Raw genomic sequence first — 27,355 nt, forward strand, 5'->3', positions numbered from 1 at the left:
GTTAAAGAGAGAGGGTGTGCGCTTACATGTTGGTGTATGTGTTTCTGTGTGTGTTTTCATAAAGCAAGCCAGCTTTAACCATCATTGTTCTCTCTATTGACATTGGAGCTGGGGTGTAGGCGCAGGATTGGGCTGCTTTCCTCACTGCAGGGTGTGGTCTGACTAAACCCAATTTCCAAAACACGGAACACACAAGAGGGAGGGAACTGATGGTTTGGTGTTTTGGGGAGAAAGGCTGTGTTGTTTGAAAGGGTTTTAACACCATCTAGTGTTCATCATTGGGTCTTACAAGTCAGACCTGTTACAGAGCAGGGTTAGTAAATATTAAACTTAGGCAAATGTTCAAGTTATATTAAAGGTGAAAGAAGAACATTTTGTCTGGAACAAAATACTTGTGCAAGCCACATGTGGTGTTTGTCATGATTTTGTCTTAATGATTATTACTATCTTGTCTTTATGCAGGAAAACCAAGGTAGAGTTTCCATCACACCAGGGCTTGAGTAGAAGAACACAAAACAAGGTATTTTATGAAGTTAAAGACACACTAAATCCACATTAATAGGTGGAAATGCATATAACTAAAGTTATATCCTCTACCTTGTGTTTTTTCTCTTGAACCCATTATTTGTATGGCCATATTTGCAGATGGCTGAAGAGGAGGAAACTAGGGAGGTGCTCTTTCCAGACTGGGAGGGTCCAGACAAAACTGGCTTAACCATTGAACAGACAAGGGAAGGAGAGATCTTTGTCAAGGAGGTGAAAGGAGAGTCACCTGCAGCACGGTCTGGAAAAGTATATGAAGGTAACACTTTTTTTTCTTAAATCAGTGTCTTTTATCAAGTTTTCAAGTAAAATTTGTCTCAACTATATGCCAACTAATGTCTAATATTCTTAAAATACGTTTTGCTGCTGTCTTCACTTAATTAATAGGTGACCAGATTGTGGGCGCTACTATCTACTTTGATAACATGAGCTCAGAAGAAACAGCTGAGCTACTGAAGACATTGAACCGTCACAAGGTTGGACTGAAACTACAAAACAAAGGAGACAAATCCCCTTGCTGCTCACCCCTGAGCACACCATGTCGTTCACCAATGGGCACCCTGACATGGGAAGGGAAGACCCGATTTGGAGGTTCCAGTCCAGACATCATCCTTGTAAGTTTGATTAATCTCTGAATAATCTCTAATCTCTTATTTGTTTGTTGGAAAGCTACTAAATAAAATACATGCCTTCCTTTCTTTTTCTATCAACAGAGTGGGGATGATGAGGACTATAAGAGAATATACACAAAAAAAATAAAACCAAGGCTGAAGTCTGAAGATCTTGCAGAGGGAGTAGATGTGCGCACAGAGCGGCATAGCAGCACAAGCAGCGATGGCAGCACAATTACCACCATCACCCGCCGCATCACTACCTACACTGTGGATATGCCAAGTGGCATAAGTGAGCAACTTGAACTTTCAAGCCCAGAGTTCAAGGGGCTAAGACATGAATCTGGGGATGGCTGTCCTCGTATCAGAATCTCACATGGCAGCCCTTCAGGTAAAGTGGGAACAGAAGAGGGAGTTTTTGAGTCAAGCAATGTCTCTTACACAGGGCCACAACTTAGCTCCACAGAGACACACTTGGGCACTGGGGGAGTTCAGACCACAACAATTACAAGAGAGATAGAAAGAGAAAGAGGTACAGGTCTTAGATTTAAAGGGCCTAACTTTGGAATAACAGGGGGTAAAGGCCAGGGAGGCATTGAGATCTCAAGAGGGAGTGGAGAGCATGGAGATGGAAGCATGACAATAAGAGATAGCACAAACACTGGTAGTAGGCATGTTACAAAAGGAGAGTTGGGAGGTGCAGAGGCAATCTCAACTGATGAGAATGGAGGGTCAGTTAGTCTGTCTTTACCAGGAAAAAGCATGCAGATTATGACTACATCAATGGACAAAACACAAGAGGGAAGTGTTGACACCAGTTTAGGTGAGAGGACAAAGGTGAAGGTATCTGGAATTACCATCAGTCACCCGCAGGCAAAGGAATCAGGTAGTATTCATATTCCAAATGTCACACATGATGGAGGTTCCATGGATATTGATACTGAATTGAGAGGAAGCAGGATAGGAGGATCAGTACCAACATTAGGCTATGATACCTCAGGATATTCCTCAGGGCCAGGCAAGGTTTCAATGGCGGGTGTGGATGTGAACCTTACAGGTTCAAAGTTGAAAAGTGAGGTTGATGTCAACCTGCCAAGCTCAAAGGGAGGAATAAAAGCATCAGGAATAGACACTGAAACTGAGGACACTGTAAAAATGTCAAAAATCAAGATGCCTGCATTTGGAATGAAAGGAATCAAGAAAGAGGGAACTAGTGTTGAAGTTAAACTCAGTGGTGAGACAGATATGTCAGTACCGGTGACACATGAAGAGGTGCGAAAACCTGAAATAGAAATCAAAGGTACACATATGCTAATCAAAGGTCCCAGTGCTAACATTGATGGACCAGCTATCAAAGCTCCTAAGGTTGACATTAAAATGCCAGAAGCTGTTGTTGAAAGCACTGATGTGAAAATAAAAGGACCCAAGTTCAATTTGCCATCCATATCAGGATCAAAGATGTCAGATTTGGAAATAGGTAAAGTCAAAGGAGATATGGATGTATCAGTTCCACAGATTAAGGGAGAGATAAAAGGTCCAGAAGTTGATGCAAATATGTCAGCTCCAAAGATTCAAGGTGAAATAAAAGCTCCAAGAGTGGATATTGAAGGACCAGATGTTGACATTGAGTGTCCTAGTGGTAATATCAAAGGATCAAAATTTAAAGTGCCATCAAAAATCTCCATGCCAGGTGTGGATTTAGGTGTCAAAGGTCCAAAACTCAAGGGTGATATGGATATCTCAGGCCCAAAGATAGAGGGAGACATAAAAACACCTGATGTTGACATCAAAGGTCCAAAGATCAATATTGAAGGACCAAAGGGTGGATTTGAAATGCCTAAAATCAAAATGCCATCATTTGGCTTGAAGGGTCAAAAAATGGAAGGTCCAGATATTGATATAAACCTTCCCAAAGCTAACATTGATGTGAAAGCACCTGCTGTTGACATGGAAGTACCAGAGGTTGATGTTAAAGAACCTAATGTGAAACTCAAAGGACCCAAATTTAACATGCCAACTGTTTCAGGACCGGAAATCTCCATGCCAGGTGTGGATATCAATCTGAAAGGTCCCAAACTCAAAGGTGACATGGATGTGTCAGCTTCAAACATAAAAACACCTGATGTTGACATCAAAGGTCCAGAGGTAAATATTGAAGGGCCAAAGGGAGGATTTGAAATGCCAAAAATCAAAATGCCCTCATTTAACATTAAAGGTCCAAAAGCAGAAGGTTCAGATTTAGATCTTAACCTTCCCAAAACTGGAGCTGATATAAAGACCCCTAAAGTCGACATTAAAGCCCCAGAGATTGACATTGAGGGATCTGATGCAAAAATCAAAGGACCCAAACTGAAGATGCCCTCCATAACTGGACCAAAGATGCCTGATTTTGACATCAAACTAAAAGGTCCCAAGGTTGAAGGAGATGTGAATGTTTCAGTTCCAAAAGTTGAAGGAGACATAAAAGCACCAGAGGTGGATTTTGAAGGACCAGATGTTGACATTGAGGGCAATAAGGGTGGATTTAAAATGCCTAAATTCAAAATTCCATCATTTGGCTTGAAAGGTCCAAAAGTGGAAGGACCAGAAGTTGATGTAAACCTTCCCAAAGCAAAAATTGATGTGAAAGCACCTGAAGTTGATGTGAAAGTACCAGAGGTTGACATCGAAGGACCTGATGCAAAACTCAAAGGACCCAAATTCAACATGCCAACCATTTCAGGACCGAAACTTTCCATGCCAGATGTGGATTTCAATCTGAAAGGTCCCAAACTCAAAGGTGATGTGGATGTGTCAGCTCCAAGGATAGAGGGAGACATAAAAACACCTGATTTTGACATCAAAGGGCCAAAGGTTGAAATTGAAGGGCCAAAGGGTGGGTTTGAAATGCCTAAAATCAAAATGCCATCATTTAACATTAAAGGTCCAAAGGTGGAGGGCCCAGATGTGGATCTCAACCTTCCCAAAGCTAACATTGATGTCAAAGCACCTGATGTTGACATTAAAAGTCCAGAGGTTGACATTGAAGGACCAAACGCAAAACTCAAAGGACCCAAATTCAACATGCCAACCATTTCAGGACCGAAACTTTCCATGCCAGATGTGGATTTCAATCTGAAAGGTCCCAAGCTCAAAGGTGATGTGGATGTGTCAGCTCCAAAGATTGAGGGAAACATAAAAACACCTGATGTTGACATCAAAGGGCCAAAAGTTGATATTGAAGGTCCAAAGGGTGGATTTGAAATGCCAAAAATCAAAATGCCATCATTTAACATTAAAGGTCCAAAAGTGGGGGGCCCAGATGTGGATCTCAACCTTCCCAAAGCTAACATTGATGTCAAAGCACCTGACATTGATGTTAAAGGGCCAGAGGTTGACATTGAAGGACCAAATGCGAAATTGAAAGGACCCAAATTCAACATGCCAACCATTTCAGGACCGAAACTTTCCATGCCAGATGTGGATTTCAATCTAAAAGGTCCCAAACTCAAAGGTGATGTGGATGTGTCAGCTCCAAAGATAGAGGGAGACATAAAAACACCTGATGTTGACATCAAAGGGCCAAAGGTTGAAATTGAAGGGCCAAAGGGTGGATTTGAAATGCCAAAGATCAAAATGCCATCATTTGGCTTGAAAGGAAAACAAGTAGAGGGTCCAGATATTGATGTACACCTCCCCAAAGGTAACATTGACATGAAAGCACCTGACGTTGACATTAAAGCTCCAGAAATTGACATTGAGGGCCCTGATGCAGAAATCAAAGGACCCAAACTCAAGATGCCATCCATAAAAGGACCAAAGATGCCTGATTTTGACATCAAACTAAAAGGTCCCAAAGTCGAGGGAGATGTGGATGTATCAGTTCCAAAGATTGAAGGAGACATAAAAGCTCCAGGGGTCGATATTGAAGGAGTGGATGTGGACATTGAGGGCCATAAAGGTGGATTTAAAATGCCTAAATTCAAAATGCCATCATTTGGCTTGAAAGGTCCAAAAGTGGAAGGACCAGAGGTTGATGTGAACCTTCCCAAAGCTAACATTGATGTCAAAACACCTGACGTTGATGTGAAAGTACCAGAAGTTGACTTTGAAGGACCTGACGCAAAACTCAAAGGACCCAAATTCAACATGCCAACCATTTCAGGACCAAAACTTTCCATGCCAGATGTGGATTTCAATCTGAAAGGGCCCAAACTCAAAGGTGATGTGGATGTGTCAGCTCCAAAGATAGAGGGAGACATAAAAACACCTGATGTTGATATCAAAGGTCCAGAAGTCAATATTGAAGGTCCAAAGGGTGGATTTGAAATGCCAAAGATCAAAATGCCATCATTTGGCTTGAAAGGAAAACAAGTGGAGGGTCCAGATATTGATGTAAACCTTCCCAAAGGTAACATTGACGTGAAAGCACCTGACATTGACATTAAAGCTCCAGAAATTGACATTGAGGGCCCTGATGCAGAAATCAAAGGACCCAAACTCAAGATGCCATCCATAAAAGGACCAAAGATGCCTGATTTTGACATCAAACTAAAAGGTCCCAAAGTTGAGGGAGATGTGGATGTTTCAGTTCCAAAGATTGAAGGAGACATAAAAGCTCCAGGGGTCGATATTGAAGGAGTGGATGTGGACATTGAGGGCCATAAAGGTGGATTTAAAATGCCTAAATTCAAAATGCCATCATTTGGCTTGAAAGGTCCAAAAGTAGAAGGACCAGAAGTTGATGTAAACCTTCCCAAAGGAAAAATTGATGTGAAAGCACCTGACGTTGATGTGAAAGTACCAGAAGTTGACATCGCAGGACCTGACGCAAAAGTCAAAGGACCCAAATTCAACATGCCAACCATTTCAGGACCGAAACTTTCCATGCCAGATGTGGATTTTAATCTGAAAGGTCCCAAACTCAAAGGTGATGTGGATGTGTCAGCTCCAAGGATAGAGGGAGACATAAAAACACCTGATGTTGACATCAAAGGGCCAAAGGTTGATATTGAAGGGCCAAAGGGTGGATTTGAAATGCCAAAGATCAAAATGCCATCATTTGGCTTGAAAGGAAAACAAGTAGAGGGTCCAGATATTGATTTAAACCTTCCCAAAGGTAACATTGACGTGAAAGCACCTGACGTTGACATTAAAGTTCCAGAAATTGACATTGAGGGCCCTGATGCAGAAATCAAAGGACCCAAACTCAAGATGCCATCCATAAAAGGACCAAAGATGCCTGATTTTGACATCAAACTAAAAGGTCCTAAAGTCGAGGGAGATGTGGATGTTTCAGTTCCAAAGATTGAAGGAGACATAAAAGCTCCAGGGGTCGATATTGAAGGAGTGGATGTGGACATTGAGGGCCATAAAGGTGGATTTAAAATGCCTAAATTCAAAATGCCATCATTTGGCTTGAAAGGTCCAAAAGTGGAAGGACCAGAAGTTGATGTGAACCTTCCCAAAGCTAACATTGATGTCAAAACACCTGACATTGACATTAAAGGGCCAGAGGTTGACATGGAAGGACCAAACGCAAAACTCAAAGGACCCAAATTCAACATGCCAACTATTTCAGGACCGAAACTTTCCATGCCAGATGTGGATTTCAATCTAAAAGGTCCCAAACTCAAAGGTGATGTGGATGTGTCAGCTCCAAAGATAGAAGGAGACATAAAAACACCTGATTTTGACATCAAAGGGCCAAAGGTTGATATTGAAGGGCCAAAGGGTGGGTTTGAAATGCCAAAAATCAAAATGCCATCATTTAACATTAAAGGTCCAAAAGTGGAGGGCCCAGATATGGATCTCAATCTTCCCAAAGCTGACATTGATGTCAAAGCACCTGACGTTGACATTAAAGGGCCAGAGGTTGACATTGAAGGACCTAATGCAAAACTCAAAGGACCCAAATTTAACATGCCAACCATTTCAGGACCAAAACTTTCCATGCCAGATGTGGATTTCAATCTGAAAGGTCCCAAACTCAAAGGTGATGTGGATGTGTCAGCTCCAAAGATAGAGGGAGACATAAAAACACCTGATTTTGACATCAAAGGGCCAAAGGTTGATATTGAAGGGCCAAAGGGTGGATTTGAAATGCCTAAAATCAAAATGCCATCATTTAACATTAAAGGTCCTAAAGTGGAGGGCCCAGATGTGGATCTCAACCTTCCCAAAGCTAACATTGATGTCAAAGCACCTGACGTTGACATTAAAGGGCCAGAGGTTGACATTGAAGGACCTAATGCAAAACTCAAAGGACCCAAGTTCAACATGCCAACCATTTCAGGACCGAAACTTTCCATGCCAGATGTGGATTTCAATCTGAAAGGTCCCAAGCTCAAAGGTGATGTGGATGTGTCAGCTCCAAAGATTGAGGGAGACATAAAAACACCAGATATTGGCATCAAAGGGCCAAAAGTTGATATTGAAGGTCCAAAGAGTGGGTTTGAAATACCAAAAATCAAAATGCCATCATTTAACATTAAAGGTCCAAAAGTGGAGGGCCCAGATGTGGATCTCAACCTTCCCAAAGCTAACATTGATGTCAAAGCACCTGACATTGACATTAAAGGGCCAGAGGTTGACATTGAAGGACCAAATGCAAAACTCAAAGGACCCAAATTCAACATGCCAACCATTTCAGGACCAAAACTTTCCATGCCAGATGTGGATTTCAATCTGAAAGGTCCCAAACTCAAAGGTGATGTGGATGTGTCAGCTCCAAAGATAGAGGGAGACATAAAAACACCTGATGTTGACATCAAAGGGCCAAAGGTTGAAATTGAAGGGCCAAAGGGTGGGTTTGAAATGCCTAAAATCAAAATGCCATCATTTAACATTAAAGGTCCAAAAGTGGAGGGTCCAGATGTGGACCTCAACCTTCCCAAAGCTAACATTGATGTCAAAGCACCTGACGTTGACATTAAAGGGCCAGAGGTTGACATTGAAGGACCAAATGCAAAACTCAAAGGACCCAAGTTCAACATGCCAACCATTTCAGGACCGAAACTTTCCATGCCAGATGTGGATTTCAATCTGAAAGGTCCCAAGCTCAAAGGTGATGTGGATGTGTCAGCTCCAAAGATAGAGGGAGACATAAAAACACCTGAGGTTGACATAAAAGGTCCTAATGTTGATTTAAAATCTCCAGGGGGACATTTTGTTGGGCCAAAAATGAAGTTACCAAAAATTTCTGGACCGAAAATATCACTGCCAGATGTTGACATCAATCTGAAGGGGCCAAAAGTAAAGGGTGATATGGAAGGGGACATTCAATTGCCGAAAGTTGAACTTGAGGGACCCAATGTGACTGCTGATGTTCCAGACATTGGCACAAAGAAATCAAAATTTAAAATGCCAAAGTTTGGATTTAAGGGTCCAAAGGCAAAGGCCCCAGAAACCGATGTAAAGTTGGGACAAGGAGACATCAGCATCAAAGGGAAGACTGGTAGTTCTGAGGGTCTTGATGTTGATGTGAGTATGACTGGCCCAAAAGCTAAAGGATCCAAATTCAAGATGCCAAAATTTGGTTTCAAAGGACCAAAGGTTGAAATGCCGGACACTGATATTAATCTTCCCAAAGCTGGGGCTGAAATGAAAATTCCAGATGTTGACATGGAAGGACCAGATGTTGACATTGACAGTCCTAGTGGTAAAATCAAGGGACCAAAATTCAAGATGCCACATATCTCAGGACCAAAAATCTCCATGCCAGATGTAGATTTCAATCTTAAAGGTCCGAAACTCAAAGGAGATGTGGATGTGTCAGTTCCAAAGGTTGAAGGAGACCTAACAGCACCAGAAGTTGACATCAAGGGTCCTCAGGTTGACATTGAAGGGCCAAAGGGTGGATTTGAAATGCCTAAAATCAAAATGCCATCTTTTGGCATTAAGAGTCCTAACATGGAGGGTCCTGATGTTGCAATTGATCTTCCAAAAGCTGATATGAAAGTCAAACCTTCTGAAATTGACATTAAAGCCCCAGATGTTGATGTTGAAGGTCCTGATGCAAAATTGAAAGGACCCAAATTAAAGTTGCCATCCATATCAGCACCCAAGATGCCAGAATGGGATATCAATCTGAAAGGACCCAAGCTGAAGGGAGATGTAAATGTGACAGGTCCAAAGATTGAAGGTGATATAGAGGCTCCTAAAGTAGACATTGAAGCACCAGATATTGACATTGCAAGTCCCAGTGGTAAGATTAAGGGGCCAAAAATGAAAATGCCAACCATTTCAGGGCCTAAAATTTCCTTACCAGATGTGGATTTCAATCTGAAAGGACCAAAACTGAAAGGCGACGTTGATGTGTCACGTCCAAAGATTGGAGGAGACATAACAGCACCTGAATTTGACATCAAAGGTCCAGAGATGGATATTGAAGGCCCTGACGCAAAAATCAAAGGGCCAAAATTCAAAGTTCCAAACATCACAGGACCAAAACTCTCCATGCCAGATGTGGATTTCAATCTAAAAGGTCCCAAACTCAAAGGTGATGTGGATGTGTCAGTTCCAAAGATTGAAGGAGACCTAACAGCACCAGATATTGACATCAAGGGTCCTCAGGTTGATATTGAAGGACCAAAGGGAGGATTTGAGATGCCCAAAATAAAAATGCCATCATTTGGCATCAAAGGTCCAAAAGTGGAGGGTCCAGATGTCGATATCAACCTTCCAAAAGCTAATATCGATGTCGAGGCACCTGAATTTAATGTTAAAGGGCCAAAAGTTGATCTTGAAGTCCCTGATGCAAAAGTCAAAGGACCTAAATTCAAACTGCCATCAATATCAGGACCTACAATGCCAGACTGGGATATTAATCTGAAAGGGCCCAAGGTAAAGGGAGATGTGGATGTGTCAGTTCCGAAGATCGAAGGAGACATACAGGCTCCTGAAGTTGACATTGAAGGACCAGATGTTAATATCGAGGGCCACAAAGGAGGATTTAAAATGCCTAAATTCAAAATGCCATCCTTTGGCTTGAAAGGTCCAAATGTTGAAGGCCCAGATGTTGATGTCAATCTTCCAAAAGGTGACATTGATATTAAAGGCCCTGAATTGGACATCAAAGGACCAGATGTTGACATTGACAGTCCTAGTGGAAAGATCAAGGGACCAAAGTTCAAGATGCCACATATCTCGGGACCAAAACTCTCTATGCCGGATGTGGATTTCAATCTGAAAGGTCCCAAACTCAAAGGTGATATGGATGTGTCAGTTCCAAAGATTGAAGGAGAACTAACAGCACCAGATGTTGACATCAAGGGTCCTCAGGTTGATATTGAAGGACCAAAGGGAGGATTTGAGATGCCCAAAATAAAAATGCCATCATTTGGCATCAAAGGTCCAAAAGTGGAGGGTCCAGATGTCGATATCAACCTTCCAAAAGCTAATATCGATGTTGAGGCACCTGAATTTGACGTTAAACGGCCAAAAGTTGATCTTGAAGGCCCTGATGCAAAACTCAAAGGACCTAAATTCAAACTGCCATCAATATCAGGACCCACAATGCCAGACTGGGATATTAATCTGAAAGGGCCCAAGGTAAAGGGAGATGTAGATGTGTCAGTTCCGAAGATCAAGGGAGACATACAGGCGCCTGAAGTTGACATTGAGGGACCAGATGTTGACATTGAGGGCCATAAAGGAGGATTCAAAATGCCTAAATTTAAAATGCCTTCCTTTGGTTTGAAAGGTCCAAATGTTGAAGGCCCAGATGTCGATGTCAATCTTCCAAAAGGTGACATTGATATTAAAGGCCCTGAATTGGACATTAAAGGACCAGATGTTGACATTGACAGTCCTAGTGGAAAGATCAAAGGACCAAAATTCAAGATGCCACATATCTCAGGGCCTAAACTCTCCATGCCAGATGTGGATTTCAATCTGAAAGGTCCCAAACTCAAAGGTGATATGGATGTGTCAGTTCCAAAGGTTGAAGGAGACCTAACAGCACCAGATATTGACATCAAGGGTCCCCAGGTTGATATTGAAGGACCAAAGGGAGGATTTGAGATGCCCAAAATAAAAATGCCATCATTTGGCATCAAAGGTCCAAAAGTGGAGGGTCCAGATGTCGATATCAACCTTCCAAAAGCTAATATTGATGTTGAGGCACCTGAATTTGATGTTAAAGGGCCAAAAGTTGATCTTGAAGGCCCTGATGCAAAACTCAAAGGACCTAAATTCAAACTGCCATCAATATCTGGACCCACAATGCCAGACTGGGATATTAATCTGAAAGGGCCCAAGGTAAAGGGAGATGTGGATGTGTCAGTTCCAAAGATTGAGGGAGACCTACAGGCTCCTAAAGTAGATATTGAAGGACCAGATGTTAATATCGAGGGCCATAAAGGAGGATTTAAAATGCCTAAATTCAAAATGCCATCCTTTGGCTTGAAAGGTCCAAATGTTGAAGGCCCAGATGTTGATGTCAATCTTCCAAAAGGTGACATTGATATTAAAGGCCCTGAATTGGACATCAAAGGACCAGATGTTGACATTGACAGTCCTAGTGGAAAGATCAAGGGACCAAAGTTCAAGATGCCACATATCTCGGGACCAAAACTCTCTATGCCGGATGTGGATTTCAATCTGAAAGGTCCCAAACTCAAAGGTGATATGGATGTGTCAGTTCCAAAGATTGAAGGAGAACTAACAGCACCAGATGTTGACATCAAGGGTCCTCAGGTTGATATTGAAGGACCAAAGGGAGGATTTGAGATGCCCAAAATAAAAATGCCATCATTTGGCATCAAAGGTCCAAAAGTGGAGGGTCCAGATGTCGATATCAACCTTCCAAAAGCTAATATCGATGTTGAGGCACCTGAATTTGATGTTAAAGGGCCAAAAGTTGATGTTGAAGTCCCTGATGCAAAAGTCAAAGGACCTAAATTCAAACTACCATCAATATCAGGACCCACAATGCCAGACTGGGATATTAATCTGAAAGGGCCCAAGGTGAAGGGAGATGTGGATGTGTCAGTTCCGAAGATCGAAGGAGACATACAGGCTCCTGAACTTGACATTGAAGGACCAGATGTCAATATTGAGGGCCACAAAGGAGGGTTTAAAATGCCTAAATTCAAAATGCCATCCTTTGGTTTGAAAGGACCAAATATTGAAGGTCCAGACGTCGATGTCAATCTTCCAAAAGGTGACGTTGATATTAAAGGCCCTGAATTTGACATCAAAGGACCAGATGTTGACATTGACAGTCCTAGTGGAAAGATCAAAGGACCAAAATTCAAGATGCCACATATCTCAGGACCTAAACTCTCCATGCCAGATGTGGATTTCAATCTAAAAGGTCCCAAACTTAAAGGTGATGTGGATGTGTCAGTTCCAAAGATTGAAGGAGAACTAACAGCACCAGATATTGACATCAAGGGTCCTCAGGTTGATATTGAAGGACCAAAGGGAGGATTTGAGATGCCCAAAATAAAAATGCCATCATTTGGCATCAAAGGTCCAAAAGTGGAGGGTCCAGATGTCGATATCAACCTTCCAAAAGCTAATATCGATGTTGAGGCACCTGAATTTGATGTTAAAGTGCCAAAAGTTGATCTTGAAGTCCCTGATGCAAAAGTCAAAGGACCTAAATTCAAACTGCCATCAATATCAGGACCCACAATGCCAGACTGGGATATTAACCTTAAAGGGCCCAAGGTAAAGGGAGATGTGGATGTGTCAGTTCCGAAGATTGAGGGAGACATACAGGCTCCTGAACTTGACATTGAGGGACCAGATGTTAATATCGAGGGCCATAAAGGAGGATTTAAAATGCCTAAATTCAAAATGCCATCCTTTGGCTTGAAAGGTCCAAATGTTGAAGGCCCAGACGTTGATGTCAATCTTCCAAAAGGTGACATTGATATTAAAGGCCCTGAATTGGACATCAAAGGACCAGATGTTGACATTGACAGTCCTAGTGGAAAGATCAAAGGACCAAAATTCAAGATGCCACATATCTCAGGACCTAAACTCTCCATGCCAGATGTGGATTTCAATCTGAAAGGTCCCAAACTCAAAGGTGATGTGGATGTGTCAGTTCCAAAGATTGAAGGAGACCTAACAGCACCAGATATTGACATCAAGGGTCCTCAGGTTGATATTGAAGGACCAAAGGGAGGATTTGAGATGCCCAAAATAAAAATGCCATCATTTGGCATCAAAGGTCCAAAAGTGGAGGGTCCAGATGTCGATATCAACCTTCCAAAAGCTAATATCGATGTTGAGGCACCTGAATTTGACGTTAAAGGGCCAAAAGTTGATCTTGAAGGCCCTGATGCAAAACTCAAAGGACCTAAATTCAAACTGCCATCAATATCAGGACCCACAATGCCAGACTGGGATATTAATCTGAAAGGGCCCAAGGTAAAGGGAGATGTGGATGTGTCAGTTCCGAAGATTGAGGGAGACCTACAGGCTCCTGAACTTGACATTGAGGGACCAGATGTTAATATTGAGGGCCACAAAGGAGGATTCAAAATGCCTAAATTTAAAATGCCATCCTTTGGCTTGAAAGGTCCAAATGTTGAAGGCCCAGACGTTGATGTCAATCTTCCAAAAGGTGACGTTGATATTAAAGGCCCTGAATTTGACATCAAAGGACCAGATGTTGACATTGACAGTCCTAGTGGAAAGATCAAAGGACCAAAATTCAAAATGCCACATATCTCAGGGCCTAAACTCTCCATGCCAGATGTGGATTTCAATCTGAAAGGTCCCAAACTCAAAGGTGATATGGATGTGTCAGTTCCAAAGATTGAAGGAGAACTAACAGCACCAGATGTTGACATCAAGGGTCCTCAGGTTGATATTGAAGGACCAAAGGGAGGATTTGAGATGCCCAAAATAAAAATGCCATCATTTGGCATCAAAGGTCCAAAAGTGGAGGGTCCAGATGTCGATATCAACCTTCCAAAAGCTAATATCGATGTTGAGGCACCTGAATTTGATGTTAAAGGGCCAAAAGTTGATCTTGAAGTCCCTGATGCAAAAGTCAAAGGACCTAAATTCAAACTGCCATCAATATCAGGACCCACAATGCCAGACTGGGATATTAATCTGAAAGGGCCCAAGGTAAAGGGAGATGTGGATGTGTCAGTTCCGAAGATCGAAGGAGACATACAGGCTCCTGAAATTGACATTGAGGGACCAGATGTTAATATCGAGGGCCACAAAGGAGGATTTAAAATGCCTAAATTCAAAATGCCGTCCTTTGGTTTGAAAGGTCCAAATGTTGAAGGCCCAGACATCGATGTCAATCTTCCAAAAGGTGACGTTGATATTAAAGGCCCTGAATTGGACATCAAAGGACCAGATGTTGACATTGACAGTCCTAGTGGAAAGATCAAAGGACCAAAATTCAAGATGCCACATATCTCAGGACCGAAACTCTCTATGCCAGATGTGGATTTCAATCTGAAAGGTCCCAAACTCAAAGGTGATGTGGATGTGTCAGTTCCAAAGATTGAAGGAGACCTAACAGCACCAGATATTGACATCAAGGGTCCTCAGGTTGATATTGAAGGACCAAAGGGAGGATTTGAGATGCCCAAAATAAAAATGCCATCATTTGGCATCAAAGGTCCAAAAGTGGAGGGTCCAGATGTCGATATCAACCTTCCAAAAGCTAATATTGATGTTAAGGCACCTGAATTTGACGTTAAAGGGCCAAAAGTTGATCTTGAAGGCCCTGATGCAAAACTCAAAGGACCTAAATTCAAACTGCCATCAATATCAGGACCCACAATGCCAGACTGGGATATTAATCTGAAAGGGCCCAAGGTAAAGGGAGATGTAGATGTGTCAGTTCCGAAGATCAAGGGAGACATACAGGCGCCTGAAGTTGACATTGAGGGACCAGATGTTGACATTGAGGGCCACAAAGGAGGATTCAAAATGCCTAAATTTAAAATGCCGTCCTTTGGTTTGAAAGGTCCAAATGTTGAAGGCCCAGACGTCGATGTCAATCTTCCAAAAGGTGACATTGATATTAAAGGCCCTGAATTGGACATTAAAGGACCAGATGTTGACATTGACAGTCCTAGTGGAAAGATCAAAGGACCAAAATTCAAGATGCCACATATCTCAGGACCTAAACTCTCCATGCCAGATGTGGATTTCAATCTGAAAGGTCCCAAACTCAAAGGTGATATGGATGTGTCAGTTCCAAAGATTGAAGGAGAACTAACAGCACCAGATGTTGACATCAAGGGTCCTAAGGTTGATATTGAAGGACCAAAGGGAGGATTTGGGATGCCCAAAATAAAAATGCCATCATTTGATGTCAAAGGTCCAAAAGTGGAGGGTCCAGATGTCGATATCAACCTTCCGAAAGCTAATATTGATGTTAAGGCACCTGAATTTGACGTTAAAGGGCCAAAAGTTGATCTTGAAGGCCCTGATGCAAAACTCAAAGGACCTAAATTCAAATTGCCATCAATTTCAGGACCCACAATGCCAGATTGGGATATTAATCTGAAAGGGCCCAAGGTAAAGGGAGATGTGGATGTGTCAGTTCCAAAGATTGAGGGAGACCTACAGGCTCCTAAAGTGGATATTGAGGGACCAGATGTTAATATTGAGGGCCACAAAGGAGGATTCAAAATGCCTAAATTCAAAATGCCATCCTTTGGCTTGAAAGGTCCAAATGTTGAAGGCCCAGACGTTGATGTCAATCTTCCAAAAGGTGACATTGATATTAAAGGCCCTGAATTTGACATCAAAGGACCAGATGTTGACATTGACAGTCCTAGTGGAAAGATCAAAGGATCAAAATTTAAGATGCCACATATCTCAGGACCTAAACTCTCCATGCCAGATGTGGATTTCAATCTGAAAGGTCCCAAATTCAAAGGTGATGTGGATGTGTCAGTTCCAAAGGTTGAAGGAGAACTAACAGCACCAGATGTTGACATCAAGGGTCCTCAGGTTGATATTGAAGGACCAAAGGGAGGATTTGAGATGCCTAAAATAAAAATGCCATCATTTGGCATCAAAGGTCCAAAAGTGGAGGGTCCAGATGTCGATATCAACCTTCCAAAAGCTAATATCGATGTTGAGGCACCTGAATTTGATGTTAAAGTGCCAAAAGTTGATCTTGAAGTCCCTGATGCAAAAGTCAAAGGACCTAAATTCAAACTGCCATCAATATCAGGACCCACAATGCCAGACTGGGATATTAATCTGAAAGGGCCCAAGGTAAAGGGAGATGTGGATGTGTCAGTTCCGAAGATTGAGGGAGACATACAGGCTCCTGAACTTGACATTGAGGGACCGGATGTTAATATCGAGGGCCATAAAGGAGGATTTAAAATGCCTAAATTCAAAATGCCATCCTTTGGCTTGAAAGGTCCAAATGTTGAAGGCCCAGACGTTGATGTCAATCTTCCAAAAGGTGACGTTGATATTAAAGGCCCTGAATTGGACATCAAAGGACCAGATGTTGACATTGACAGTCCTAGTGGAAAGATCAAGGGACCAAAATTCAAGATGCCACATATCTCAGGACCTAAACTCTCCATGCCAGATGTGGATTTCAATCTGAAAGGTCCCAAACTCAAAGGTGATATGGATGTGTCAGTTCCAAAGATTGAAGGAGAACTAACAGCACCAGATGTTGACATCAAGGGTCCTCAGGTTGATATTGAAGGACCAAAGGGAGGATTTGAGATGCCTAAAATAAAAATGCCATCATTTGGCATCAAAGGTCCAAAAGTGGAGGGTCCAGATGTCGATATCAACCTTCCAAAAGCTAATATCGATGTTGAGGCACCTGAATTTGATGTTAAAGGGCCAAAAATTGATGTTGAAGGCCCTGATGCAAAAGTCAAAGGACCTAAATTCAAACTGCCATCAATATCAGGACCCACAATGCCAGACTGGGACATTAATCTGAAAGGGCCCAAGGTGAAGGGAGATGTGGATGTGTCAGGTCCGAAAATTGAAGGAGACATACAGACTCCTGAACTTGACATTGAAGGACCAGATGTTGACATTGAGGGCCATAAAGGAGGATTTAAAATGCCTAAATTCAAAATGCCATCCTTTGGCTTGAAAGGTCCAAATGTTGAAGGTCCAGACATTGATGTCAATCTTCCAAAAGGTGACATTGATATTAAAGGCCCTGAATTTGACATCAAAGGACCAGATGTTGATATTGACAGTCATAGTGGAAAGATCAAGGGACCAAAATTCAAGATGCCTCATATCTCAGGACCTAAACTCTCCATGCCAGATGTGGATTTCAATCTGAAAGGTCCCAAACTCAAAGGTGATATGGATGTGTCAGTTCCAAAGGTTGAAGGAGACCTAACAGCACCAGATATTGACATCAAGGGTCCCCAGGTTGATATTGAAGGACCAAAGGGAGGATTTGAGATGCCCAAAATAAAAATGCCATCATTTGGCATCAAAGGTCCAAAAGTGGAGGGTCCAGATGTCGATATCAACCTTCCAAAAGCTAATATTGATGTTAAGGCACCTGAATTTGATGTTAAAGGGCCAAAAGTTGATCTTGAAGGCCCTGATGCAAAACTCAAAGGACCTAAATTCAAACTGCCATCAATATCAGGACCCATAATGCCAGACTGGGATATTAATCTGAAAGGGCCCAAGGTAAAGGGAGATGTGGATGTGTCAGTTCCAAAGATTGAGGGAGACCTACAGGCGCCTGAACTTGACATTGAGGGACCAGATGTTGACATTGAGGGCCACAAAGGAGGATTTAAAATGCCTAAATTTAAAATGCCGTCCTTTGGCTTGAAAGGTCCAAATGTTGAAGGCCCAGACGTCGATGTCAATCTTCCAAAAGGTGACATTGATATTAAAGGCCCTGAATTTGACATCAAAGGACCAGATGTTGACATTGACAGTCCTAGTGGGAAGATCAAAGGACCAAAATTCAAAATGCCACATATCTCAGGACCGAAAATCTCCATGCCAGATGTTGATTTCAATCTGAAAGGTCCCAAACTAAAAGGTGATGTGGATGTGTCAGTTCCAAAGATTGAAGGAGAACTAACAGCGCCAGATTTTGACATTAAACGGCCCAAGATAAAGGGAGATGTGGATGTTTCAGTTCCAAATATTGAAGGAGACATAAAACTTCACAAAGCCAATATTGATGTAAACGTACCTGATGTTGATCTCAAGAGGCCAGACCTTGATATTCATGGTCCTGATGCTAAAATCACAGGGACCAAATTCAAAATGCCATCCATTTCAGGACCCCACATTTCCATGCCAGATGTAGATTTCAATCTTAAAGGTCCAAAACTCAAATCTGATGTGGATGTGTCAGCTCCAAAGATTGAAGGAGACATAACAGCACCTGGTGTTGACATCAAAGGTCCAGAGGTTGACATTAAAGGGCCTAAGGGTGGCTTTGACATACCTAAAATCAAAATGCCATCCTTTGGTTTTAAAGGTCCAAACATGGAGGGTCCTGATGTAGACATAAACCTTCCAAAATCCAACACTGACTTTGAAGTACCTGATATCAACCTGAAAGGTCCCAAAGTGAAAGGAAAGATTGATGCATCAGTGCCCAAATTGGAAGGTGATATCAATGGTCCAAATGCTAACATTACAGTGCCCTCCATCAGCATGGAAGGTGCCTCTATTGATCTTGAAAGAACAGGTGTTACATTTCCCAAATTCAAAGGTCCTAAGTTTGGAAGGAAATCCCCAGAAGTGGAGGGGCCTGAATCCATGGTTAAGACACCCACGTTCAGTGTGGGAGCAAAAGGCTCCAAAACAGACGTTAGTCTTCCTGGTACTGAGGCAAGTCTTGATGCCCCCGATATTGACATCAATGTAAAGGGGAAGAAGGGTAAATTTAAACTTCCTAAAGTAAAAGGAAAGGTCAAGAAACCTGATGTTGACATAGAAACACCAGCAGTAGAACTGGATGTAGACACACCCAATATCCATGTCAAAGAAACAAAGGTAAAGAAGCCTCTCTTTGGTAAGCTTCATTTTCCTGATGTGGAATTTGATATCATGTCACCAAAGGTGAAAGGTGATGGATCTTTATCATCATCTGCTAGCTTGAACACTGCAATTGAGGGTTCTGGTATTGACAGTCCCAATGTTAGTTTGGAGGGGCCAGATGTGAAATTAAAGACACCTAATGTTAAAATGTCAAATGTGAATGTGTCTACTCCTGATGTTGATACAAATCTAAACAGACAAGGGGGGGCAACCATGTCTGCCAGTTTTAAAGGCCAACAAATGAATGTGAAAGGTGGTGCTGAGATGGATGCAAGTGTTTCAGGGGGCAGTGCAACTACTGGCCTTCAGTACCCAGAGGGTACTGTAACATTTCCCAAAATTAAGGTGCCAAAGTTTGGTATTGCTTTGCCCCAGTTGGAAGGCCAGAAGGGTGGAGGAAATGTTGAATCAGAATTTGCGGCTAGTGGTGGCATAAACATACAGCCTCCATCTGTTAGTGGCCATGTCAGTTCACAAAATATTGAGGTTCCCAGTCCAGAATTGAGGCACAGGGAAGGCAAAGTAAAGGTCAAGATGCCAAAATTGTTTGGCAAATCAAAAGCAAAGGGTAGTAGTGCAGGTGACCTTCGGGGACCAGAGGTAGAATTGAGTACCAGTGGAAAAGGCAGTAAGGTCTCTAAAGACTTAAGTGTACATAGTGGGGAACTGATGGGTGGAAAAATGGAATTAGAGGGTGATCCTGGACTTAATGTTTCACCCAAAGGCAAGTCAGCCTCACTGGATCTATTTAAGAAATCAAGACATCGATCTTCTTCTCTGAGTGATGAGGGGGGGCTTGCAGTTAGTTCCCCTTCAGCTCACTTAGAATCAGAGGGTGGTGACATTTCATTAGACCTAGGAGGAGCCAAGGTGAAAGGAAAGAAAGGCAAGTTGAAGTTTGGCACTTTTGGAGGTTTTGGTTCAAAGTCAAAAGGCTCATATGAAGTGACACTTGGTGAGGACAGTGAAGCAGGAGTCGAGGGAAGTGCAGGTGTTTCTCTACCCTCTAAAAAGTCAAGATTGTCTTCATCTTCCAGTAGTGACAGTGGGTCAAGAGGTGGTTTCAGGTTCCCAAGAGTTGAACTAACTGTTTCACCAAAAAAATGATTAATTATGAGGCAAATTAAACTTTCTCATGTACACCCAAATACCCTCTCCCAATGGGGCAAATCCTTCAAACTTCAGCTCTTTAAAACCAGAGGGGAAGTACACAATCATCTCATTGTTGTAAACTAAGAGTATTTTTCATTAATTAGACAAGAGTGCATGAGATTGTTTAAAGTCCCTTCAAACTGTAAATAAGATTAATTTGTATTGTAATAAATATTGTTTTTTTGTACATAGTCCAGATTTATTAAACATATACCATCTCACCAAATTTTCACTAATAGTTTATTACAGGGTTTGTCATTTTGGCATATTTCATTCTATCAAATGAAAGTTGTTAATGAATGGGTGTGGTATATTTGTATCCAGGGGTCTATTGCACAGAACAGATAGTCACAATAGCTTTTCTGAAGGAAAATGTTGTTTATACATCCATAAACAAATATAAACAGTTATCATTTTTTTATGTATGAAATGATTTTATTTTCAAGCTTTGATATTATATAATCAGTGCAGAAGCATATTTACGCAACATAGAGCTGGCCCTGTATAACATATTCTAAAGAGTGATGGTGTTGTATAGACCATAATTGCAAAGACAATCACTGTTTGGAAACTATCAACTCTCTAAAGTGCTGTCAGTGCCTTCCCAATCTTTTTTAAAGTGAATTTATTCACCTTTAAATTCTGTGCCATTTACCAAAAGTATGCATTTGCTTCCTTTGTTTTTAATCATGTGTTGCTTCCTTTACTGTGCCATTTTCTGTCTTATTTGTTTTATGATTCTCTGTATTTTTTTCTTTGTCACTCTCTTTGTACACACACTTCATGATTACGTGAAACATGTCACAAATAAACAGTCACTTTTTGATGTCATTTGTTTGCTAACAAAATCTGTGTTGCATGAGAGTTGCATAGTTTTGATCAGACATGACAGAGATATAGAGAATGATTATTTGGGTCTTTTCTTTTGTGTGCATTCTGCCAAATAAACTAAATTAAAAAAGTTATTCAGTTTATGAAGTTTTTAATCAGTATTTGTCAATGCCTTTATCACACCCAACATATCATTTGTTTGATATGGTATGATATGATATGATACATGATATATATGATATATGGCTATATTTTATTGGGATTGTCTATATTTTGTTCCACACATTTTATCCAATTTCCCAGTTATGTCCTTAATGTTGCTCAACTGCATTACCTTGAACAGTTGCCCATGTATCCAAATCCATCACGCTCTCAAATTTATTTCAGTAAAAACATTATTCATGGTGAAGCAGGCATTTGGATTATTACTTATTTTTATTGGTAATCATCCATCAATTTATGCAACTTTAATTATCAATTGTATTTGTGAGACTTGTGAGACTTGTCATTATACACTGTTCACCACAGATTCAGAGACATAACAGACAACACTGTACTATGCACTATACTATACTTGACATACTTGACATACTTTATAGATTATTTATAAGCCATTGAAAAGAAAGAAAGAAAAACTTTTTGATTGCCAGGTTGTGGAAAATGGATAGGCTATATCATCTGTGCCTACATGATATGTGTACCATTTAACTTGTTATTATCAGGCCACCAAGTTATCTCAGTTTTCTACTTTGGTTTGTACTCATGCATTCTATGGAATAGAATGAAATTTCAAGAACAAAGTCACTGCAGATAGCCAAATCACGCTAACACACCCTTTGCATTTGGGTGTTATACTTAAGTAGGACTACTACTGTTTAGCCGCTACTGCTACCAATGGTGAAGGAGGCTCTTGTGAAGGACATATTCCGTATGCACAACTCTGATTGTCAGCCATTCCTAATATCAACTGTGGCCCAAAAACATACACTAGTGGAAGGGGGCGCTCCTCTGTCCAGTGACTCAGGGCCAACTGTTACTCCATCAAGATGGGGAATGATTCATTTCATAGGCAATTTCATGGTATTTATGACTGCTAATTTCTGTGTTATCTATGTGAAGTACTGGCATAACAAGCCCAATAAGGCTTTTGTCACACATAATAGGTAGCTAATATTTGCAACATTCACATTTTCCTCACATAATATATTTAGTTAAACATCAAAGTGGAATGATACAGTTCAACTGTAAGCATGGGTTTAAGTGTAAGCTTGATTTAGTATTCTTATTGTTCTTCATATTACTGACATCTAAACTGCTGAGGTCATGTTCCTCAGTGCATGTTACTCTTTCTTTAGCCGCACTTATTGAGAATCTAAGTTCTTATCCATGTACTGATGGTCACCTGCGCATAACACTACATTTGTTAAGAAAACAATGTCTGTTTGAATTTGTGATTATTATATGCACAAATAAGTTTTATCTGCTTCATAGGTAACATGTCAGAGCCTTCTGCTGCATATCAGGTGCAGAGCAGGGTTTAAATAAATCTTAAATCATTGTACAGTACTTCCTTGTCATCTGATGTGCCTATTAGGGGAATGACCACATAGTGGAAGGTCCCTGCACTACACAAAAAAGCTATTTGTATTTTCTGAGTTATTATCACTCCCCAGTCTCTTCAGTGCTTAACTTGGTCACAAGATCAGAGCCTATAGATGCCAAATATAAACTGTGTATATTCTTCATTCGTGAATAATCCATTCCATGCAAGTTGGCTGACTGAGCTATGGTTAAAAGGTAGGTTGTAGACTAGATGTGAACCACAGTCCTTGATGTTGAAGTTTTTAACACACTTTTTACGTCACACCATCCCCCCAATGTCCTGCCTCACAGGTTTTATGGTGGTATAGCAATATAACATCTTTTTTCGACCTTTGCTACTCAGAGAAGACAATTAATATTTACATGACTGCAAGTGGTGGTTTATCAGCATTCAGTATACTGTAAATAACAGCTATGTAATGCATAACTGAATAGACAATTACAGTTAATTGTACAATTATGTCACACACAAATTTATGATTATAATTATAATAAGATTTTATTATACTGCCCAGAAAAAAAGATTATTATTAATGTAAGACATAGAGCAATACATAGTAAGTAGCACTTGACATTATTGGATTAATTCAGCCCTAGTTACTATCATCACACTGTTCACATTATCTATAATATACCTCACATTGAGCTTGAACGTGGGACTGTAGATGAAGAACTGCACATTTTTTGAAAATAAAAATATTTTATGGCTCAATACCCTTGACATGCCTGTCACTGACATCAAGGTTGTGCTCATTAACCTCTGTGATGAATGGGAGAAAAAAAAGAAGAAAAAAAACCCCTCCGTGATGAAGACATTAAGATGAGTGTACTGACAAGAAAATGTTAAATACGCCACCCAGTGGTTGAACTGTAATGCATCGCCACTGCTACAAGAATTTGATGAATACAGTTTGAGACTTTGGTTGATGTTTTTGTGATTAAATAAATATCAAAATGGACTAGTTACAGCTACCTTCAGTAGCAATTGTATCTTGGTAACATTAAAACTTATAAATACAAGTGCAATTACAGAAACATAGAAACAAAGCAGTTTTTTGTCTCAAACACAGGATATGATCCCTGTGCTCCTGCTTGCTTGAATACAATTGTTGATGTAGTGCAGAGGAAGGGACTTATCAAGAGTTTCCTTTGAAAGAGGAAAGTGCCCCCTTCCTTTCTAGAGAGGCAAATATTTTTGTGCTGAAAGAGGGACACAGGAGAAGAAAAAGTTGGAACAGTCCTGCACAGTTGTGATGCCTAAAGTTAGGATTACATGTAGATCGTCTCTGTTGGCTATTCATTTTAGTGGATAACTTCCCTCTGTGAATGCAAAGGAGTCCCACTTAGAATCCATTATCAGGTAAGAGCAAAGATTACGGATTGTCATAATTTTTTTCCCTACAAATTTTCAGAGACATTTGTTGTAAATGAGCATGTCTTATACATTACCAAGGATTAGTGTATTGCCAGAAATACACATTAGTTTAACTGGTTTGTTTAAATTAGGTTGATTCCTCAGTAAGAAATCCACCATCTACCAGTGTTGGATCCTGCATTCTGGATACAGTGTGTCCTTTGTTACGTTCAAATGTGTGTAAAATAGCGTATGATGTTGACTCAGGAGGCACTGTAACCTCGTCTGAAGGTTCAGCCATAAATGGAACATTAAATGTTATTTCTCAACTTGTCCCTTTTCACCTCCATAGTGAGTGAAAGGCTGCACCTAATTTCTGCACTGTAGTCATAGGCATATGAGGTTAGGGATGTTACAACGAAGAATTAGAAACATGTATATTTAAAGGTAGTATTTTATATTGCTCTGAAATTTCAAATCGCCATTTGTGTGTATGCCTTTTGTTAAGATAAGAGTGCTGGTGAGAATGTGAGCACATGTTTGTGTGTGTGGTTGTGTTTGTCATTGCATTTTATTTGCTGAGCTATATCCTCTTGTTAGTCTCATGAACATGGACAATGGTCAATTATATTTGAAATATCAATGCCCAACACAGCTGAAAATTTGACATGCAAAGCATTTCTTTCATCTTTCCAAGCTGCATTCAGTTTGTATTCATGCTAAGATCTTATAATTGTAACCGGGGATGAAGGGGCTTTCCATTCATGCGTGTATCTCGTATTATCCAGAATACTCCACAGTGTAACCCTTTGACTACAATCTAAAATATAATAAATATAATGTCTCTCAAACAGTTAGATGGCAGATCACGTTACCAGATTTCTGACAAGGCACGTAGGTATTTTCACTGGGGAGGCAGATGTTGGATAATAATGTGGTTTACCACACCAGTCTGACATCTGACATCTTATGTGTCATGCGAAGTGCAGCCAGATGGTGTCCTTGACTCCTGCAAGAATAAAAGAGGTTACCCAGTGTGATAGCTTGTTACTATACATCAGATCATATCTCACTCTAATGGGGCTGTATTATTATGATGTACCTAGACGTTCGAGACAAAATGCCTTATTCATTTTAGAAAACCATAAAAGGAGTGCTTATATTTATAAGTTGCCCGCCCACTGGGTTACATGTAATGTGGAATCCATTTGGCATTGCTTTTACTGGTAATGAGAGATTTCAGGGAAATTGTGCAGTTTGCTCTCTTTGATTTTTAAATATGAATGTGTTTGGGTACATTACAGCACACATAGCCTACAGCTTGATTGCAAGATCAAATTGGCAAAGCTGCTTCCATAATATGTTGGATTTTGAAAGGTATCAAGTTCCAAGGAGTGCCATGTGCCTCACTGACATGGGACATGAGAAGAATTTCTGTCTGATAAAAAAACAAAACAAACAAACAAAAACAAAAAAAATAAAACAAAAAAAAAAAAAAACAAACAAAAAAAACAAAGGGGACATTAAATATTCACTGAGTTCCACTTTTTATTCAATTGATGCATACAGCTAATACTACCTGGGGTGATTAATACGACGTTTAGTTATTACTTTGTGTAAAGATCTGCTGTTGGGGGTTAACTTCCATGGAAAGGCACACTTGCAAAGAAAATAAATAAACAGCGTCAACAACAACAAAATCCCTACATAATTAGGTTGTTTATTAACAAAATTAACCTCAACATGGGCAACGAGATATTCCTTACTATCATTTTGCTCAGTTAAACAAAAAAGTTATTTACATTTTAATGTCTGTAGTTAAGTGTGTCCTATCCTGGTTGTGGGACAGCAGAATGAGGTTCATATCACCACAATTATATGTACATTTAAACAAAATGTTTTGCATGTTATTACAGCAACAACAACAAGAGTGTTTTATGGCATTATGTAGTGCACAACTGATCACTTATACTTATACTACAGCATGGTCGACAAATACATCTATTTGCTGCTTTTAATGAATGGCAATTTTTGACTTATATGTTACATTATATATGATCACTATCCCTGTCATGAAACAGTTGATGTCAGAAGGTGAAGGTCTAAGGCAGGAGGTCTACTAGCAAACCAAGATGGCTTCCTTTTCAGACAAAAGGAAACCCAGAGGAACTAAACCACTGCTGTGGTGGATACACAAACTCAAAGCATGTGTATAAACCCTTTCAATTATCAGTCACCAGTGGGGACCAGTTCTTGCATGCTGGCCCTTTTGGCCCCCAAAATAACATAATACAATGTAAAATATTTTTATATGCAGAGAAAGCTCTTATTAATAATTCAGTGTTTTGCCTCTTCACTGTGAAAATAATGTTTGAAGCTCACCCATTCTTATTGTATCATTAGCATAAACACTTGGATATAAACAAAGGATGATCCACACTCTTCATGCAGTCTTTCAGCCTGCTGTAGTTTCTACCATAGAGCTGATTTGAATAATGCATTGACCTGAACATTTTATAACATGTCTTTCTTGATCTCATTTGTCTCTGTAGTAATCATAATCTTTGTCTCTACTTTAATATTTTTCTGTGTGTATGAAGAAAACGAAGACTTTAAGTAAAAGCAATATTCTCAGCTAATTTTAGTGGGAACAGTTAACTCACAAATGCTTCTGTGCCCAAGTTGCAAGCATTTAAGTGGAAAGAAAATGTGTGGATTTCATCCTCAGCTTTAAACATGGTATTTATAATCAGCAAATGGATGCAATACGCAGTTTGTGAGCAGAAGATATTTCAACATCTTTTATAGGTCAGATCAATTTCTGTGTAATTACCCCATAAATTACTTGGGCAAGTATGGCTTAGGTAGATAGTGGACACGAGCTGGTTACGAATAACCTCTTGTTAACAGTAACTGTCCTCTCTTCAAAACCTGCAGTGGGAGTGAGTGGAGGTGGATGAGAGCTTTCACAGTATTGAAATCGAGCAGTTTGAGTGCATAGTTCCCCTTTCACCTTTGTCATGGAAGTGGGAATTTGGAATGAGCACAGAAAGACAGTGTTGCATTTTCATTTTCAACCATTTTTCAGGATTTGAAATTAAGCTCACTGAAGTTCTATTAAGTCTGTGTAATGTTATAGTGATAAAAACACAGCGTTACATAACATGGAGCTCAGGTGCAGAAAAACCAACACTGATTGAATTATTCCAATTTAGAAATCCATAAACCCTTACCAGATGCTATGCAGTATCAAGCAGGTAGGATACGGCTGGTT

The 27,355-nt window shown here is 40.5% G+C and overlaps 2 protein-coding genes across 5 annotated transcripts in view; both read left to right on the top strand.

Annotated features, from left to right (window-relative positions):
• The window catches only part of ahnak (AHNAK nucleoprotein), a 35,075-nt gene extending 13,816 nt beyond the window's left edge, over nucleotides 1-21,259 (top strand). The window contains exons 3-6 of the mRNA XM_067599408.1: nucleotides 463-520; nucleotides 646-802; nucleotides 931-1,157; nucleotides 1,257-21,259. Of these exons, the coding sequence (XP_067455509.1) occupies nucleotides 646-802; nucleotides 931-1,157; nucleotides 1,257-20,249 (19,377 nt within the window). The 5' untranslated portion in view covers nucleotides 463-520 and the 3' untranslated portion in view covers nucleotides 20,250-21,259. The remainder of the gene's footprint in view (nucleotides 1-462; nucleotides 521-645; nucleotides 803-930; nucleotides 1,158-1,256) is intronic.
• Nucleotides 21,260-23,923: 2,664 nt separating this feature from the next.
• Nucleotides 23,924-27,355, top strand: part of klhl4 (kelch-like family member 4) — a 29,502-nt gene continuing 26,070 nt past the window's right edge. For 2 of the 4 annotated variants that reach the window (XM_067599409.1, XM_067599410.1), the window contains exon 1: nucleotides 23,924-24,087. The gene's annotated coding sequence lies outside the window, so the exon portion shown is untranslated. The remainder of the gene's footprint in view (nucleotides 24,088-27,355) is intronic. The other 2 variants (XM_067599411.1, XM_067599412.1) reach the window with 2 other exon arrangements.

Source organism: Thunnus thynnus, chromosome 9 (genome assembly GCF_963924715.1).
Source record: "Thunnus thynnus chromosome 9, fThuThy2.1, whole genome shotgun sequence".
In the NCBI taxonomy this organism is placed as follows: domain Eukaryota; kingdom Metazoa; phylum Chordata; class Actinopteri; order Scombriformes; family Scombridae; genus Thunnus; species Thunnus thynnus.